This window comes from Cyrtonyx montezumae, unplaced genomic scaffold (assembly GCF_038088225.1).
Source record: "Cyrtonyx montezumae isolate F1298 unplaced genomic scaffold, pur_monq_1.0 scaffold_8, whole genome shotgun sequence".
NCBI lineage: Eukaryota > Metazoa > Chordata > Aves > Galliformes > Odontophoridae > Cyrtonyx > Cyrtonyx montezumae.
Window position 1 is genome coordinate 48410103 of NW_027072089.1, and position 20378 is coordinate 48430480.

At 43.1% G+C, this 20378-nt stretch overlaps 1 protein-coding gene across 1 annotated transcript in view; it reads left to right on the forward strand.

The window, feature by feature from the left end:
- Positions 1–20378, forward strand: part of RAB31 (RAB31, member RAS oncogene family) — a 54613-nt gene continuing 34235 nt past the window's right edge. Inside the window, exon 1 of the mRNA XM_065753714.1 lies at positions 1–89. Coding sequence (XP_065609786.1) covers positions 51–89 — 39 coding nt within the window. The 5' untranslated portion in view covers positions 1–50. The remainder of the gene's footprint in view (positions 90–20378) is intronic.

The window sequence follows — 20378 nt, forward strand, 5'->3', positions numbered from 1 at the left end:
GCGGAGCGGCGGCGGTGCTGGGCGATGCGGAGCGGCCGGGCCCCGGACAGATGATGGCGATACGCGAGCTGAAAGTGTGTCTGCTTGGAGTGAGTAGCGGAGGGGACGGCCCGGGGGGGCTTCCCTCATCCTCGGCTGGTGGACGGCGAAAAGGGAATAGATTTGCCACCTCCATTCCTGCGGGCCCGTCCGGCGGGCGGTGGGAGCCGCGGCGGGCGGCTCGGCGGAGTGAATTCCTCCACTCAACAGCCTCCGGGGGGCGAGGGGTCTTTCCTCTTCTTCACTTTATTCGGAGTTTTTGCTAGTTTTGAACTCCTTTTGAAAAAGGGAAGCTCTGTAGAGGTGAGACATGCCGCCCCCTCCCCGCTCCCGGAGCCCCCGTCCCGTGGGGCCGGGAGGGCGGGATGCGACGGCGGTCCGACCCCCCCGGGACACGGCCCCGCGTGGTGCGAGCCCCTCGGCCCCCAGCTGCTCGCGGTGCGCTGAGCTTACGGGCTCGGGTGGGTTTATTTTCAAGTGTCTTTCGCTCGACTCCTTACAGGAGTGTTTTTTTTTTTTCTCGCAACTTTTGTCTCGTCTTTCACTTTTGTGTGTGTGCGTTTAACGCTTGGAGCAGCAATGTGCTTAGCTGTGCAGTTTGGCTCCGCCTGCCCCAGCTCTGCCCTGCACAGGGGGAACTGTGCGTCTGAGCTGCTCGTGGGGTGACAAATCCACGGAGCCACTCCAGCAGTTCCTTCAACAGCTGCCAGTTGAGCTTGCTGCTTGCTTTGATGGTCGTGGGCTGACGGTTGGACTTGCTAATCTTAGTGGTCTTGTCCGAGCTGAGTGATTCCGTGGTCTCCAACGTGTGGGATGCAAGTTAGGCAGCTTTTAGCACCGTATCTCCATAAACGTTCAGAGAGCTGCTTGAAGAAAATAATTTCGAGTGAACTCTCACGCAAAGTAAGTGAGCTGAACGTTTGGAAAACAAACTACTGCCATCCCTCCCGATCCCTGTGGTCTGTGTTGACCCTTAGTCTGGATGCTGCTTTGCCCTGAGGAGGTGCCTGGATGTGGTGCCAGGGCATGGGGAGTTCGACCCAAAGCATTTGGCACTGGTCATTCTTCCTTTCTTGATGAGAATTCCCGCCTTCAGCTTTTAAAATGGCACAGAGACAAAATATGTGTGGTTTATACAAGCCTGAGGAGCCTGTGGTAGAACATGTGGATGTGTCTTTATTTTTTTTTATCCCCCAGTTAGAAAATCCTGCAATTTTATAGAGATGAAGTGTCCTATGAAATGACATTCCTCTTGCCCGCTGCTTGTTTCTGTTTTGTAACATTGACTTATACTGGAGGTTTTGCAGGGCAATTGTTTACTTCTTTTAGAGCAAGAGAAGAAAGCTGCAGTGCCGCTCTGTGCTCCTAGGAGTATGTAATTACTGTGTAGATTCATTAAAATGGCAGGGTGGCAGTTGAAACCCTCAATAAGATGTAAGGATCTGTAGTTATATTTGTTTAGTAGATAATGATTAGAGGGATGTGCCTTCCTAAGTTTTAATTGTGTATAATTCTAGAAAACTATCCCTTCTGATCCTGAGCATCTCATTTGCCATGGAGGTTGATGCTGTAGTTTTCCAAAGGTAGGGAATCCTTCATATATCCTTTCATGAAATTCAGACTCCCAGAACAGGGAGACTGACTGTCCCTGTGAACAACTGCAGTCGTCAGTCAGCTGATCTGCTTGAAGTTAGATAGTAACCCAAAAATTTGCGTGTCTACTAGGGCAGATCTTAACAGCTGTGTTCTCCATCAGTCCTAGGGCACATTGATCTTTATTATATCTAGTAGAGCCCTTGATAATCAGTGAAGTCTGATGTGTCCAAGTCCTAAAATGAGTTCTTATTCTCATTAGAAGTTAAGGATTAAGTTGCTTTATAAACCTGTCTTGCTCTCCACTTCTGAACAAATCAGACAGGAGGGTCACTGATTCATTCTGCTCTGTTATCCTGATGGTCTGCAGCCCTCAGTTGTGCAAAGGGGTTGGACTTCAGCTATTTCTGCCAGCTCAGCATTCCTGAGTGAGGGGGAACTTGTAGCTAGCTTAATGTTGGCAAAGCCAGCATTTCCACATACCTTGAAGGCCAGCTTGGCTATAGAAGGCTTGACTGGGAAGTTGAGGAGAACAGAGAAACTAGGGCAGTGCTCCATGTTGCCCACTCCTCCTGCCATGCTGCAGGACCAATGCTTGGCCTGGAGCTGTAGCAGCAAAGATAAAGAGCAAGTTGATGACTCTTGGAGGAAACTCCATGTTGTCTGGGTTATGCGGCAGCACAGGAGAGAAGCTGGTACATTGTTTTCAATATAAATCTATCAAAACTTGGATTTTGGTGTCTGCATTTCACTTGCTCTTCCTCAAAAGTAGCTTGTGTTTTCTAAAGCTCTGTGGGTGTGATAGGAGGAATTTGGAGCAGCCTGGAGTTGGATACAAGAATGGGATTGTTCTGAGGTTTATGGAAAGAAAACACAAGAGTGATGGAGGGGATTTTTGGGGCAATTCAAGCCTAATTGTGAGTCATTTGGAAGGCGGCCTTTGTTGGTTATGGAGCTTAGTTATTCATGGATCTGGGAAAGCAGTGCTCTTTGAGGTGAGGTGATTTGTCTGCTCCTGAGCTGGTAGGAACAGGATGCCTGGCTAATTACTTGATTACTTGGTGCCTCACGGCCTCAGGTGGAAGAGTAGGCAGATAGATTGTTTGGGGTTTTTTTTACAGCTATCCTGAGTATGCTGCTGTGCAAGTGGCCTCAAGTCTGCTCTGGATCTACTTCACCTGGTAAATTACCACTGCTGGGCCGTGATGTATCCACCTGTGGAATGCCTCCATTTTAGTACAAGCAGCTGCTTGAACATCTGCTCCAAGCCCTGTCATGTCACCCCAGATTCCTCCTGGCCTCTCACTCTGACATATTTCACATCAGTTCTCCCCACATTAGCTGTTTCTGGTTCTGAGCAGGGTTCACCTTTGGTGTGGGGGAAGTGAACTGCAGCTCCCGTTTGTCATGACTGACTTATCTGTCCTAAGTGGAATCCCTTCCAAGGGAATGAAGGAGCACAGGGTCAAGGGACCAGTGTGCTCTTCTCGTGTTGAAATGTGGCTGGTGGGAATGGCATCCAGGTGTGCTAATGGGGCTGTGGCTGTGGAGTGCCCTGTGCAGTGGCTGCCGATGCTGTCTTCAGGCAGGCCGAGGAGCAATTTGCAGCCCTCTGCCAAGTCCTGACATAGATGTGTGTGGCAGATGTGGCAGACCTTGCCAGGTCTAGGACTGAGGCAAAGTTTCTTGTCTTCGTCACTTCCTGAGGAAACTTCTGACAGCTCTTCAGAGAGGCTTTGGGAGATGGTTTGCCAGCTGTTGTCTGAAGTGACATCCACTGCTGCCTTCCTTTTGGTTTTGTTTACTACATTTTTATGTTCTGACTCTTCATCACAGGACCAGAGGAGTTAGGACTGAGGACATCCCTTGGTTGTAAAGTTCCTCTTAAAGCTTTTCTGACACGTATTTGCTCTTAAGCCTTGTGACAAAGTTTTCTGTTCTCCCCACGTCTGTATTCCAAAATTTATATGTGCTTATTTTCCAAACACAGCGCTTAAGTCTTCTTTGCATAAGACTTTGTTTTTTCATCCACTTGTTTGTGTTTCTACTTCCTTGCTTGCTGGAAGACACCTTCTGGTAGCACATAGCCTTCAAATGCTGCCTGCAATTGGTGAGCTGAAGTCTGTGTGTGCCAACTCCTCTGTGGAGGAGGAGGTCTCCTCAGGAGTATCTCTGCCACTGGATCCTGAAGGCCAGCTATGGAGAACAGTTTGTTGCCTTTGTTGATGTCCTGCACCTGGGTGTGAGGTGTCTGCACATGGAGTGTGAAACTGAGCCCAGAGCTGTTTGGTATTTAAAGTCATTGAGAACGTGATAGTAGCTTTCTTGAGGATAAAATCTGTTTTTCCAGTCATGATAAGGATCTGGATTGAGCTTGATGCAGAATGAATTCCTCCAGTGGAACTAATATATCCATTAGACCTTACAGTAAGAGGTTTAAGTACCCGCTCTGAGTAGCAATTATATGGAATGTGGATGGCAGAGAATCTTTTGGTTTGTGTTGGTGTTTATAGAAGGCTGCAGTTTTATTTCTTGTTTGATTCCAGAATGCGAGCTGCAGAGTTGTAGTACCTAACAGAATGTGAGGGACCAGAGCAGTGCAAAAGACAAAAGTGGCTGCGAGTCTTGGAAATTCTAGCACTGTATCAGATCGTGTGCTCAGCTGGACAATGATTTTAAGTGCTTGAAGAACCAAAAGGCAGGCAACCAGACATGCGGGGTTAGTATGACTGCATGTGCTCTGTTTCCTTGGGAAACGTGGTGAGGTGTACTGTGATGTTTGCACTTCAGTGAATTTGTGGTGCTTCCATGTTCCATTCCTACATCCTGCCATTCAAAAGAACAGTCTACCGAGGCACTGAAGACCAAGTTATTTTGTTTGGAGGAAAATAATAATTACATTAAGAAGAATCACATTACATAGCAAGTGAGAAATGCCTTTTCTCTAGTTTCCATAAGCAATTATGTTTATTGTTTTTTCTATTAAATTTTAAAATCTGTTTAAATGGCACAATTTTGCAATGTAGATGCTAAATATATAGGTAAACAATTTATTGTGTAGAGCCACAGAGGAGTGGAATTCAAGTTTTCGTATTGAACTTCGCCTTACTGCTTTCCTGACGTATTTCCAAGCATTTATTTCCAAAAACTTTGAGTGGAATTACTTAGAAATGTGAGTAAACTGTGTTAGAACCTGAATATCTTTCTAGGGAAAGATGAATGTGGAGGCCAAGTTCTGCTATTGCGTACAGCAGCTCAACCAGGCTGGTGGTTATGGAGGAGATCTGAAGTGGCAGAAGGCAGAACTGAAAACAGGCTTTATTTTCAGTAGTTGTGGAGTGTCTGAATGGGAAGCTTTTTGTCAGTAATAAACAAAGCAGGAAAATAATTGCTTGAGGTTTACTGTTGTTGGAGAGGATGGTGTGTAACCAGCTCCCATCACCTGAGCATCATCTCTCAGCTCCAATCCACTGCTTTTTGACTTGCTTGTTGAATGAGACCTTGCCATCCTCATGTGGCTGTTGCCCATGAAACAAGCGCACGCTGTTGTTTTTCTGTCTGACAAATCATATGTATTTCTTTTTCAGGCTTTCCCAGCTCCTAGCTTCTGTCTCTCTTTTTTGTTTTCCTAGTATTGGCTGAAAAGCTGTGAGACTTCTTGTTTCACAGTAATTCTGAGAGAAGAAAATTCTTTCTACTAAAATAAGGAAGTTGAATTGGTAGTAAACTCAATTTCTTGAAGACTATTGAATGCAGTGTTCACCTTGCCTACTGAAGTAGAGCTGAGGCAGTGTGTGAAGCAGTCACAAACTGTGTGTAAGAAGTCACGGAGGGAAAAAACACACTCATAATGATTTTATTTTATTTTATTTTTAATTTACATTTCAAGTCTGTTTTCTGAGGTATGTGTTGATAGTAAGAATTGTTTTTACAGCAGTAGTTTGCTTTGTTGTTTCTGCTTGTTGCAATTCAAATCCAATTTAGGGAAGTGGCAGAAAAGGCAGTAGCTGTGCTGATCTTGGGCAAGAACCACTGAATCTGCTGAGTTTTTGTATACATATAGAGATTACAATGCTAGTGAATTTTGCTAGTGGTAAGGTGTACCTGATGGGAGGCTGTGGAGGCTGTGGACTCTGCAAGAATACAGATAGGATGAGTAGTATTATTTCTACAACTCCTTGTTGTGAGGAACATTTGCAGAGAGGCTACAGATCTGCTCTAAGTGATTTCAAGCAGCCATCTTTTTATGTCACTTCAGCTCTCACTTCCAGGTATCACCTGCCCAATCTTCCAGGTTGAAGACCCTACTGGATCTACTTTTTTAAGCGTGTATTTCCAGGCTATGTCCTATTCTCAGAAAACAAACTGAGTGTGAGGCAGCTTGTTTCTTGTTAGTGGCTCTGCTGACCATATCTCAACCTCTGTTGATAATGGGTGGTGGTTTGGGATTGTGGTGTGACTTCTTGGTCATATTCTCTACCTCCATCTGGAGGTGGGAAGTTCCTTTGATTGGGTACCCTGATGTTCCTCCAAAAGGGTCAGGAAAGCTGGTGGAAAACTGGGAGGTTTCACTCTGATTGGCACATTGGATCCTGACTGGATTCATGCAGGGATCAAATGTTTGCTCTGGTTAATATAGACAGCGTGATACACAGGCACTTCAGTCCTGCAGTCTGGTGCGGGAGCCAGGTCCACAGCAGCTGGCAGGGGGCCAGAGACCACAGCCCCCTGCCTGTGGTGGAAGCTCCCCACTTTGTGGCCAGAGCTGGCTATTGGGTTGCTGACTGGGCTGAAGAAGGAGTAGGAAGGTAGCTTCCTATTTGTTTGAGGTCTCTTTTTCTGATGGACTTTCCTTCTGAAAGCCATTGTGAGTTCAGTCTAGTCTTCTTGAGATATACATAGAATCATTAAGGTTGGAAAAGACCTCTAAGATCATCTATTCCAGCCATCAGCCCATCCCCACCAGGCAACTAACCACATCCCTCAGTGCCACATCCACACGGTTCTTGAACACCTCCAGAGATGGTGACCCCACCACCTCCTTGGGCAGCCTGTGTCTCTGCCTCATCACTCTGAGGAGACATTTTTCCTAATATCCAGCCTGAAGCTCCCTGGTGGGACTTAAGGCTGTTCATTACCTCTTATCCTATCACTATTTACCTAGAAGTGGCCAGCTGCTGTTGTAGTTGCAGAAATATGCAGTTGTATCCCCTGTGTATTTCTAACTGCTGAGCCTACTCAACTTCGCAGCAGGTTTAAGCCAGTTTATTTCCCTTCCTTCTTCTTAGCTTCCTTGGGATAATTACGAACAAAAAAAAAATCAATACCTCCATTCAGAACTAATCATGCTACTTAAATGGATTGTGCCTGCTTGTTGGCAGGGTAGAGCACGCTCAGTGCTCTGCTCCCTGTTTGGGCTTACTGTGCCCCTAACTTTGTCCACCACCACAAGCAGGAAAGCAGAAGCTTTTGCAAGCATTCAGTGGACATGAACAATAGGATGCTTTGGCACACTATCTTGTGTAAGCAAATGCCAGTGTTATAATTTACAGTCTCCAGGCTTGCAGAGCCACTAATGAAAGCTAAACAGCAGTCAAGGGAACAAATGTTTTTTATTTCCATATGGCTATTTTTAAGCATAAATTCTAGTATGCGGTCTTGATGTTTTTTTGGAGGATGGGGTAGTCTTTTTGGTTTTGCGCTTTGTTTTAAGCGGAGTAAGTTGTTTGGGAAGCATGTGGATGCACACGTGCTTGAGATCTGGCTCCTGAATGCTTTGTGTCCTGAAGTGATTGTTTCCTGTGTGTCAGCAGAGTGACAGGATGTGGCTGACGTCACTGAATGTCCCGGCTGGACTGGTTACTCTGCTGTGCACAATTGCTGTGGACTATAAACATTGTCAGAGCGATCTTTTAAAATGATAACTATCAGCCTTCTGCTTGGGCTCACCTATAGTTGGCACTGCCTGAGGCTGATTTTCCTTTACTTCAGAGCCTGTCTGCAGAGACAGAATTAGAAGAGCTTCCTAAAGTGGACTTAATTTTGATTTATTTTTCCCTGTTTAATTCTGCAGCAAACAAAGCTGAAGTATAAATAGGATCCAACAGTTCTCCAACAAAGCTATGTTGCAAAGCTGTGGGACAGATCTGAAGTCGCTTGCGTACCCTCCCATGCTTACTGGTGGCCAGTGACATGCACTAGACTAACTCTAACATGAATATCCTGACTTAGAAGGGACCTAGAAGAATCACTGAATTGAATTCCTGGCTCCACACAGGGCTGCCCAGAATTCAATTCCTATGTCTTAGAGCAGTGTCCAGACAGTCTTTGAACTTCATCAGCTAAATGCCATGATCACTGCTCTGGAGAATCCTGTTTTGGGGCCTCATCACTACACTCTGGTGAAGAATTTCTTCCTAATTCACAACCTCCATCTCATAGCCCAGTGTCATTCCCTCGGGCCCTGTCGCTGTCACACAGAGCAGAGCTCAGCGCTGCCCCTCCGCTCCCTGGGAGAGCTGCAGCCACCATCAGGCCTCCCCTCAGCTCCTCTGCTCTGTGCTCAGCACACCCAGGGACCTCAGCCATTGCTCATGCATCCTACCTTCTGGACCCTTCACCATCTTTGTAGGCCTGTTGGTAGCTTGTATCTTGTATATGTTCTTGTATCTTGTGTATATTTGTCAGACATGACCTTTTCTTTTCAGTCTGATTCTGGGAATTCAGTGGCAGAAGGGGAATCCTTGGATGTTTGGCCAACATTTGGTTGGTACCAATGAAGGGCAGCTGTAGTGGGCATCACTGGGCTTCAACGGTATGATGTGAAAATCACTTATTTGAATGCAGCACGGGATTATACCTGGGCTCAGTTTGGCTCTTGGGACTTGAATGTATTTTTAGCTTCTTGATTTAAAGGAGAAAAAACACGTTGTCACTATGGTTAGTAGTTTGGGAGTTAGAAGCATATTAAAACTGAGATATTTGAGGTGTTTGTCCATGTGCAGTCACAACTTTAATCTCAAGCAGTTTCTACCATCTGTGGAGGCAAATATTATGATTGTTTGCTTAAGATGGCATTTGTTAATTTAAGAAAACAGTCACTGGCTGACAGACACTGGTATCGGTGCACAAAGGCACACTTCCTCACTGTGGCTGGATGAATTTGTCAACTGGTTAACTCCTGAAGGGATTTGGGAAGTGAGAAATAATGCATTAATTTTACTGAATAGGAAGTACTTTTCCTCTTTTTTTTTTTATTTTTTCCTTAAGTGAACTAAATATAAGTAGGTGTATTTTAAGAGTTAGAAAATCAGCCCTTCTAGTGTATCTTGTTAAAGATGATGTAAACTGGAAGTTTCCAACCACACTTAATCCACAAGCCTTTCATGGTGCATATCCCATGCTGATTTCAACTTTTGCAATTACTACGATGGTAATCTTACTACTAGGCTAATTGCTTCTTGAGTGTGCTACAAACAAGAGTTTCTCTGTGCCTTTTCAGCTTTTTTTTAATATCATTCTTGTGGACAATTCAACAAAAATCTTACTTTGTCTTAGTTTTCCTGAATATCATTGGGGAAATTAAGCAGTCAGTCCCACGTTTAGTCTTATCAACTGTTATGACTCCTGCAACACAGTATAATTTCTAGATTAAATTGGTCTTTTTTCCCCTTCCGGGGTATCCTTAATAGCATGCCTGGGTATTGGACAAGCATCTGGAGCATGTTTTAAGCAACAAAAACATCAGCTTTATAAAACCAGATAATAATCTTACATCAGTATCTATGTTATAGAAAATTTGAGTAGAGTCCTTGTGAAGCACATGTTGAATTCAAAGCACTGAGCTAATCTCTCTTCAACAGTATACTGGGGTACATCCTTCAGTCTTAGCTGAACAGGCAATTAAGTATTTGAAATGACACAGGTCTTGAACTATTCCTGTCATTTAACTTTTAAAAGCTCAGTTTTCCCTCTCCTTGGTTTTCAGGATATGCTGAACTCTATGGAGGTGTTGCTTTAGTTGTCTAGGTAATTCAGTTGATCCAGAATGTTGTGGTTAGGTTTGCACTTTCCTTTAGGTAGTGTGAAGAATGGAAGAGAAAGAACAAAGTGGGCTTGTAGACTAGAAGAATTGTGAAGAACTGGTAGGGGAAAATGAGGAACACAGATGACAAAATCTGAGAAGGGGTGAGGGAAAGAGAAGCTGGAAGTAGGGGAACAAAGTCACGCAGCGCAAATAAAAAAATGTGGGGTGAAAGAACCCAGCCACTTCTTCCTTCATTTCAGCCTCCAGTTTCCCTTTTTTTTTTTTTTTTTTGGTGGATGTAACTTTGTCTTAGTTAGCTTTCCTTTATATGTTTCAGAACATTTTTTTCCCCATTGAAGCCACAAAATTCTTGTTTATACTGTACTAAATTAAGCAGTACCTTTTGGCTAGTCAAGAATGCTCTGCCATAGATCTGGTAGCTGAAAGAGAAGGTCCAGTAACGTTTTATGGGCCACTTGAGACATCATACAGAGTCACTTTGCTTGTCATTCTTCTGTGTCTATGGTCAGTGGCTATTGCAGGCTCCATCCTGCATGGTTCTAAGCATGCAGGCTGCACCAGTGCCCTGCTATTCTTGTCTGTTGAGTTTTGCTTGTACTGAACTTTGTGGTTTGCTAGGATTATCAGCACTTTTAACTGACTCACAGAGGAAAGTTAGGCACTACTCTCCACCACAAAAGTAACTAAGAGATAGAAAGGTGCAGTGGTCATAACAGCAACAAAAACTGTTTCTGCTCACTTAAAGGGCTTTTCCCTAAAAAATGAATTTCATTCTCCATCTCAAGGAGATGTCAAGTTGAAAATCACTGGGATGCAAAAACATTCAAGAAACCAGCTACTTAAATGATACAGCCTCATGCTGATTAAATCTTCAGTTAGCCTGCTCAGTGCAGATAGCTTTGTCCTCAGTTAATTCACAGCATTGCTCACAATAAATCCACAGATTAAAAAATGTTCAGTCCTGTGTTTTACTGTGCTATTACCTCTTCTGTTTACTTTTGTGAGTGACAGAGGGGAATGCACCAGGTGGTTTCTCACGTATTACTACAAACATCACCACTTATATTAAAATAGTATTAGAGAGAACTTCAGGAACAGAGAATAGATGAGATGAAGATGAAATCACTATTAATTTGAGTGAACTGAACATAATTGTTCAAAAAAGTCCTTCATATGTTCAGGTTTATGCAAACCTCTCATTATCCATTCCCAGTCCTGCACATCAATTTAAGAAATGAAAACACCTGGTTTCAAGGATTTAATGTGTAACAAATAATGGTAAATTTGAGTAAATCTCTAACAACTCCCATCTCTTGGTGGCTGGAGGGAAGGCACACTTCATAACAGATGAAGGGTTCCAAAGATAGTGGGTGGGATGGAAAATTGTTGGCACATCCTGGATAAAGAAAATGTTGGCAACTTCTAAGAGCTGGCCACACTACGTCAAAGCTTCAGTGGGCATGAAAGATCTGTGACTTTACAGGTGCTGGGTGCATCAGCTCGAAAAGAACTGGTAAGCAGAGGGAGATACTTTGTCAGAGTTCTGCTATTTGGCCAAAGTAAAGCTTCTGTTGCTTGTCACAAATGGCTTTGGTTCAACAAGTTGGGGAAAGCATGGGGCAGAGCAATTATATGAGGGCAAGAAGTTTTTCTGCCTCTGGTGGTTCTCAGGTACTGTGTCACTTGCTAGGACTCCACTAACTCGAAACAAAGATCTGGATCTGTAATGCTAGTTTCTGCTTGTTAGAGGAAATGTCTTTATATAGCTGCACCCTGAAACTGTGACTCCTTCTCACTGTCACACACTGATGCAAGAGAAGTTGTCTTTTCTCCAGAGTTGAAGTTTCAACTGGTGTTTCAGCTAGTGCTCATATGTGTGGCTTTCTCTTTCCTCTTAATAAAATAATAAGTCACTGGTGACCTGGTAACGAATTGGGGGAGGAATGTCTGAGTGTTGCTTGCTGTGCTTGGATGGGCAAGCTTGAAGGGAATTCAGCTCTCTTAGAAGTTTTCCAGGCAACTGCTTGACAATATAAATATTACTGAAATAGAAAGCTGAATACCAAGAGCCGTTTCCTCAAATAGCGTACCAAACTGTTGTGCATAAATTTGATTGCATAAGAGTTGCTACCTTCTTTTAGTAGGAGAAATTGAACTAATGTATTTGAGCAGCAAACCAAGTTGTTTTTATCCAGACTAATATTTGTGGGCAATCTGTAATACGTAACTATAAATGTTTGGACTGGATTATTGACTCCAGACTGACCAGAGGATTTGAAAATACTTCTATAGAGGAGGAAGTGTAACCTTATTTTTTTTCTTTATTAATTAGTAAGATATACTAACAAACCTGTATTTTGAGATCTTGGCTTTAGTGATAGTATTCCTCAATGGAAGAGGCAGTGTCTTGGACTTGTGAGAAACAGCAATTCAGGTCAAAGACTATTTCCTTGTCATACAGTTGTTTGGAGAGCTTCAGTTTCTGCAAATACATGCAGGGAAGGTTCACTTAAGAAAAGAATTTGGTTTGGGAAGAATAGCACAGAATTGTTTATCTCATTCTTTGCTGACTAACTATATTCAAAAACATTTGTCAGGATGCTGTTGCCTAATATGTTTACCAAATTATAAAAGCCTCAGGTTATTTATGTCTTTTAGTCTAAAAATTGAATATAGTTTCTCTCACCACTGCATTGTACAATGATGATGAATGATATTCAACCAGATTGTTACACTGGTGTGTGTGCGTGTGGCCTGTAGAGATAGCAGCCTGCAATTGCTACTTGTACGAGTCACTGTACCTCTCATTTTCAATTATAACATCTATCCCTTTTTTTCAAGTTGAGGGCTGGTTATCTGAATTCTCAAGTAGATGTTACTCACAAATGTATTTACTGTATTTTAATAGGAATATGTGTGAAGAGTAGTGTATCAAATGTTTAGGGAGAGAGTGAGTAGAAAAAGGGTGTCAGCGTGCAAGTGTTAAAGATCTCCCGAGTTTGTCCAGAAAATAATCTCTGTTTCAAGTTGACAGGTATTACTCTCAGTTAAATACATAGGCATTAAAACAGGACTTTTTTTCTTTGTTTTACTTTAGCTTTATTTAGCTTCTCCCTGGTGAAGTCCTGTATGCTCGACAGATCTTCTAGGCTTGCACTTGGCTCCTTTGTAGCTGGGGGAGGTGTTGAATGGTGATCACCACCCATCTGTGGCACCACTGTAGGAGATTTCCAATGGTAAACTGGGACTTTTTTCACTTTCTCACCTGAAAAATGAACTGGTGAACATGGAAATGATCTTACTTGACTATCTGTGGTGGTGCTGAGCTGGGAGGTCAGCAAGACAGCAACAGGGAAAGGGTGTTAAGGTGAACAGGGGTGGTGAAAGTGAAGAGGTGGAACAATGTGTCAGAGTATCATATGATACATTTTCATAGCCCTTTCAGGACATCTGGTAGGGTAACTTTACCTGCTTTTCTCTGTTACACTTAGGTCAAGAGGATCCTATGATTTGGTGATGAGTAGAGGGCAAATATAGGAACAGCATGCATCTTCTTTGGGCACTAGTGACTATAAATGCTCACAGCTACTGCTCTGAAAATGAGCAAGTAAAAATCCCTCAGGTTGAGATTTTGTTCAACAATTGTACTTTGCAGTATTTTGATGTGTTTTTTTTTTTTTTTATGCATCAATTTTTCTGTGGGGTATGGAGAACCTTTTCCAGCTGCCCTTGCTTGATTGCTGTGCCAGTGGTCCCTTGGTGATAGCAGCAATGAGAGATACCTATATTTCTGAGGGGAATTGCTCAGGCACTCTTCTTTCCATCTGTCTGTCCCACCTGTCTAGTTCTTGCAACTTTACCATGTCACCTTGTTCCCTCCCTACCCAGGCTCTTGTTTCCCAACCCACTTGAGCATTTAAGCCAGCGCCCCTTTCTTCTTTCTTCCTGTCCTATTATGGCCATGTTATCTCATTTCCTCCTCCCTTAGTACCAGGAGTCACCAGGTGGTGCTATTTCCCAAATAAATGCCCTCCTTTGCATTGCAGTGCCCTCCAACCTTTAGAGAAGTGTTTTACAGCCTTAGGTTTTGTGGTGCAGCTTCCTTCATGGGCAGCAGTGTCAAGGGGGTTTTGCTCTTTGCCACGGCATCTGTCTTGAGGCAGTCATTTGAAGTAGATGTTCCCTGTGGCTTCATCAGCCAGTGGCTTGTATGACCTTGCAGTCCCCAAAAGATGGGACTGCTTTTGTGCAGCTTGTGACCATGCGGGTATACTCCAGAGCTGCTTTATTGTAGTGGAAAGCACGAGCAAGTCTCAGTCAAGGTGTCCTTTGGAGTACTGGGTTTCTAACTGGTCCCCTCATATCTGAGGGAGATTTTGTTTTATTTGCATGTTCCTTGGCATGTACTGCAACTCCAAAGGATATTTGTATGTAAGTGACTTCTTGAAAGCAGCTCCTCTTATTTCATCCTCTCATCTCATCAGTCATCTATACTGATACTGCCTTACTTCTAGCTGTTTTTTATTTTATTTTTAACAGAGGTCATGCTTTTACTTGGAATTATAGAGGATGATCAAAACAAGGAAATCAGCATCTTAGGGGACTAGCTACAGCCCCCAAAAGCCACAATTCTAGGTGAAGGAATGCAAATAAATACCAAGTTCCCATCTTCCTTTTCACCAGGCTAAGCACTTCTTCCTCTGCAGCGCTCCCTGCCACATGCTGGCAAGGACAGAAGAAACTGAGTGACTGAGATTCTGCTCTTATGATTTTAATTTAATATCCTCCATTTCTCTTGATGGTTCAGCTGCTGTGCTGGGTTTGTTAACTTGTGAGGGGAAGAAAACGTGTAAGAGAAGATGTGGAGTAACAGCTGTAAATCTAATATGGTGAAGCAGTTTCTAAATGATGTTAATAATGACTGGACACTGCTGTGTCTGCTGTCTACCCTTATGCTAGTGTGGTGGTGTGGTTAGTTTACACTGCAGTGTGACGCATTGATTGGACATAGCATTTAAATTAAGAGTATGGATTTGAGTTTTTATGACTGAAATAGATGAGCTTTAAAAATTAATCAGTGTTCCTGTGCTTTATATCTCTAGGCTGACTGCAGTGTTAATTTTTATTTTTTAATAGATTCTACAGTGTTGTGTCTACAGAGTCAAGCTGAAGAGAGAAGAGTGACACAGTTCTGATATTGACCCCACAGACCATATTTTCTTCATTTGCATTTAATTAGTGTCATGGCTTTATTTGTTTTTACTGTATTGGAGTTATTTTAAAAAATAACCTGGAAGGGAGCAACTTTGTTTTCCTTTTCCTTCTACCACCCTCTTTATAAATAAAGATTACTTTGTAATCCCACGCCAATTTTGGAGTAAGGGAGGGGAAAAAGGAGTTGGCTGGCCGCTGAAGTGCAGGGGAGTTCTTAAGTTCTGAGTACAGCAGTCACATGTGCCACTTTGTGATTTCCTGGACTGTGGGTAATTCAAGTGACTGCTAGTCTTCACACCCACTGCTAGTGCAGTGTTAAACAAGGATTTATTTCTTAATGCTGCTTTAATGCCAGTTCAATCACTGGACTATGTATGAAGGACAGATAGCTCTCTTTCTGACTGGGTTGTCTTTGCAGCACAGTCTTATCTTATTTCAAAGTGATAATGTACTGTCTCTTGAGTCCTCACATTTGGATCCTTTGTTAGGACAGCAGAATAGTAATCTTGTAAACTTGAGTTTTGGTTTCATAAAATGTTTCACATGTGAAGATGTGGATGGCTCTTGTAAAGTGTATTAATTGTTAACATTAACTCCTGTACAGATGCTATCTACTCTCTTGTCTCTGGCTAAGCACATCTCTTTGGTAGGATGACAAAATGTTCTTGGCTTTTGCATTTTCCAGTTTGGAGAGGCCCCAGTATGTATTGGAAGCTCTGATAAAAGTAGAAGGATGGAGGGATCTTAATATCGCAGCGGGGAGTGTAGAAAATTCATTTTTCTCTGTGAGAGAGGAAAGGACGCTGCAAAATATTGAAGCTATGTCTGAAATTTAGACATAAAGGTTTTCTGTCTCTAAGAGGTTAGGACATGGTGGAGAGCAAAGGAGAGAACTGGTCACAATAAATGTATGAAATGTTTTCTTTCAGCTTTCAGAGAAAACCTGCAAAATGGCAGAACAAATAGAACTGCGTTTGCTGCTCCAAGTAAGGCAGATAGCAGAGGAGCTGAGCTGTACATGTCCAACTTTCCTGCCACAGTAGGATGTGTGCAGGATGCATGTGGAAGGAAACCACATGCTGAATAATCACATTAGTACGTCAGCCCAGAACCTGGCAGCAGATGTTTTGCTATGAGGGCTGAGTGGGAGCAGGAGAGGTGGCTGTAGAGACATCCAACTCCAGGGAGAGGCAGAGTTGGCAGTCACTGTATGCATTTTGCTACTCAGTATGGCTAAGTGAAAACAGATAGAAAAAGGATCAGATAACGCTATCTTATCTCTGAGTGTGTGATGCACTAAGGCTTGGTTAGCAGATACTTTTTTTTAAAATGGCTATTAGGTTTATGCAGGTAGTACTGAAGATGGATATACCAAACAAACTCACTCTCCAGACATTCTCATCACTGTAACACCTGTACATTTTGCCATTCTCACTGATTTAAATCCTCATAATGTCCTTATGAGGTAAAATCAAGTAGTTCCTGTTTTCATTTAACAGCCAGTGAATTGAGACCAGTAAAAGCCAAAAATTCCTCTGCCAAATGTAGTTCTTGCAAACCTGGGAAGAGGGATTGTGCTGTAATAGGACAAGACTGACCTGGCTGGGATAGGAAAACATCTGTGCAAATGGGTAGTGCACTTTCTACCTGGATTGAGAGTTGCAGTTAATCTAGTTCTAATGCATACCAGAGGAAAACACCTTGCTCTGCAGCTCATGATCATCATGCTCCATATGATCATGCTCCTGCATTGGTCTGAAATTATGCTAGCAATTAGAAGGGTGGGTGGGTGGAGAAAGAGGGTATGGGGGGAGATACTGGGGAGAGAATTGACACAAGTAGTCCTAACTTGATGGGGGGAGTAGTATACCCACTTACTTAAAAGGTGCTGATGTTACTATGTATTACAGCTGTAGAGCAGGATAGGAACATGGGCAGGAATGTTCTTGATTAGCTCACGTAGAGAGGACCAAAAGAGCTGTGGTGTTTTGTACTCAAGAAAGTGATAAGCTGCAGAGTAACCCTGCCCTTGTGAACACAGTTGCATCAAGACTGTGTTTGTTCTGGGGTCCTGAGGAGCTCTGGTAAAGCTATTGCATTGGAACAGGCTGCCCAAGGAGGTGGTGGAGTCACTGTCCCTGGAGGTGCTAAGAAACATGTAGATGTGGTACCGAGGGGCATGGTGGTGGGCTGATGGTTGGACTAGATGAACTTATTTGTCTTTTCTGACCTTAATAATGCTGTGTTTCTGCTTCAGTGTTCAGCAATAGCATCCCTGTTCATTTGGCAAATACCTTTTATCTGGGAAACTGCACAATAGCTCATTAATAGTCCTGGAGGTAATCTCATATTTCCAGTTCTTCCATTTGGGAACTGGTTTTTCAATCCAGTGTCCCACAGACAATAAGTTCAGTACATCCCTTGTGGCAGGAGACTGATGTCTCTTGGAGCTCTTGTTGCAGTGGTTTATTGCCAAGCTTCTGCAAGCTCTTTGTACTTCCAGAGGTAATGAGTAATGTCAATTCAAGGTTGTGGAGAATGGACTACTTGGTAGAGGACCTGTCTGAGAGGGGCTCCAGAGTGAAGAAGCTATGTGGCTACTTTGGGAAGCAGGCTGCCAGTGGCCCAGCACTGCAGTTCTGGAATGTGACTGGCAGCAAACCAAGAGGAAAAAGACCTTCTGTGAGAATCAAATTGCTCATCATGTAAACAGTCCATTTCTAACAGTACAGAACTGCATAGAGAACTGGGATTTACAGAAGTTACATGTCCTGAATGAGAAGTGCCTTCTTGTGATAGCAGAGGCAAAGCTTCAGAGCACCTCATCCTGCTCTCCCCTAGTTCAGCCTACAGTCACAGGCAGTATTACGTTTCTGAAGCAGCTGGGAGCCCGTGTGTCAGCCTGAGGCCTGCACTTGCATTTTCATTTATGTGCTTATGCTGTAATGGGGTTTGTTCACTTGATACATCTTGCAGATGGAAAAACTGAATTCAGCATGAAGCTCTGTGCACTTCTTCCTAGAGGCCACCCCTCTGCGGGTGCCTGTATCTTCACTGGGGCAAGTCTGGTGCTTGGCAGGTTCAGTTCAGTCTGAGGGCTGTTTCTGGATGTGGGGTCTGTGAAAGATATTATTTCTTCTTAAGCAGTGTCTTCAGAAAGTTATACCCAAATTCACAGAAGGACAGGGGATGTGTTTAAGGTGAGCAGAAGTTTATTGGGTAGGATGATGCATGGATTCATGGAAACTGTGATCAGGAATCTCTTGTGTATAACTATTCCTTGTATGTTCATACAGTTGATAAAAATCCAGAGCTGGTTTCAGATGCTCCTCAAGCTGCCTGCCGCAGCCTTAAAGAGCAGCTGTAACTGGATTAGTAAGACATGGAAAATATTGCAATGCTGCCTGCGTCTGATCTTCTGAGTAATGATTGAAATGTTAATGGCAGGCGTAGAGGAGTAAAGCAGGCTGCAAACTGTGAAGTAGTTTTCATGAATTTTTACCTTGCATTGGAACTTAAGACAGCAATATTCCTGTACTTGGCTTTACTTAAACCTTTTGGCTAAGAGCTGGCATCTGTGCAAGCAGCAGAAATGCAGGCTGGGTATCTCAGTGCTGTATGCCAGGTCTTGCACAAGGAGTGATGTTCCTCTGAGATGCCAGGCTTGACTAGAGCTGAGCACACATTTCTGCTTTTGCCCAGCACTATTTGAAAGTGCAGGCCTAGCTGTCTGTTTGATGGTAGCTAATAAAATGCCAGCCACCTAGCAGCACTGTGATGCGATTATGCTGCTGTGAATTTTCAAATTCCATCAAAGTCCTTCTGTGGCTAATGGGAATGGGCCAGGGGAATTCAGCTGTAAATCAGAAACTAAATCATGGCCAATTCTGACAGTGGAAAGAACGGCTATTTTAATGCGCAGTGGTTCAACTGCCAAGTCTGAACCAGCTGTGCTATGCAGAGCTACTAGAATGAAAGGCCTCTCTGCATGGCTTTTTTTCTTTCCTGAAAGCTGAAGCCACATCTTTCTACCTCAGATTTGCTTGACAAGTTGCAGACATTTTGAGTGCCTTCTTTTGCATTAAAAATATTGTCTGTATTGATAATAAAAGGCAGCTTTCTCCCTTTTTGGCAACTTCATACCAACTCAGATATTCTCATCTGTACGTCTTAATGACTTTAAAAATGGGATTTCTGCCCTCAGCAAAGCAAAGACCCCTTCTTCCTATCTGTGGTAGTGCTGGCAGGCGTCAAGACAGTGTAACAGAACTTGGGAAATCTTGAGCATAAACCAGCTCCTCTGTTACTTTCCAGTTAGTAACAAACCAGACAAGAAATTTGTCCATTGGCATGACTGAGAGCCAGAAATTGTTCCTTATTTCAACAACAGGGAACAGCCAGCTTCCTCTCCGAGCAAATCGTCTTTTATGAGTTGCACAGCTCTTTTGACTGTACCCTTGTTCTGTGTGTTGACCTGACCTTTATTTTTCTCCTGTAAGGAGACACAAGGCCACATTGTCTCACTGGGAGGTGGGATGACAAGATCCTTGGTGGCCATACTTGAGCATGGCTGTTTCTGTTGCATGTGCTTGGAAGCTGGGATTGGAAGGGACCTCTGGAGCTCGTCCAGTCCAACTCCTCCAGTTAACTGAAGCCACATCTCATTGTATGTTACGTTTAAAATAATAATAATAATAATAATAATTTAGAGGAGCAGACATTTTCAATCTATGAAAACATATACAAATTGAAATACCTTAGATTAAATCCTGAATTTAACTGAGTTGTTTGGGAAATCTCCCATCTTTCCAATGGAATCGTGTGTTACATCTGTGTTTTGTAGAGATCAGTTCTCCTTTACTTCTCAATGCAGATTTGTGGCACCCGTCACCAGGGTATCTGAACCCTCTTTTAAAGCTGAAATGGGAAGTTAGTCATGAGATCTGTAATGATTACAAGCCAGATGTTCTTTTTTCTTTCCTCTGGAGCAGACAGAAGACGTTTTCTTCAGTATGTTTTTTGCATGCTCTTTCCTCATGTAAAATACTGTGTAGTGTTTTTTTGCATTTCCAAAACCCTAGAGTCATAGAAGAATTTTTAAATGGTTTATTTAACTTCACATATGTTAAAAAGGCACGCGTATTAAGAAGGCACAGAAGGATTCTGCATCAAGAGCAAAATAGCTGTTGCAGCAGTGTGCATAATTATGGGGCTGCAGTTTAGTCATCAGTCACAGTATGTGTGGATTTCTTGTGAATTCAACACTTATTCTATTTCAGATGTAGGAAGAATTTACATGAAGGATTTAGTTTGCTCAGCACAATAGGGTTTGACCCATCTGAATCTATTAAAAGCTGTTATGTGTCAGGCTGAAGAATGAGGTTCTAACCAGGGATGAGTTATGGTGTCCTGTAGCTCTGTGTCATTTGGAAAAGTGCTTTGAGGGCTGAGTCCTACAGTGGTGTGAAGGTATAAATGAGACATC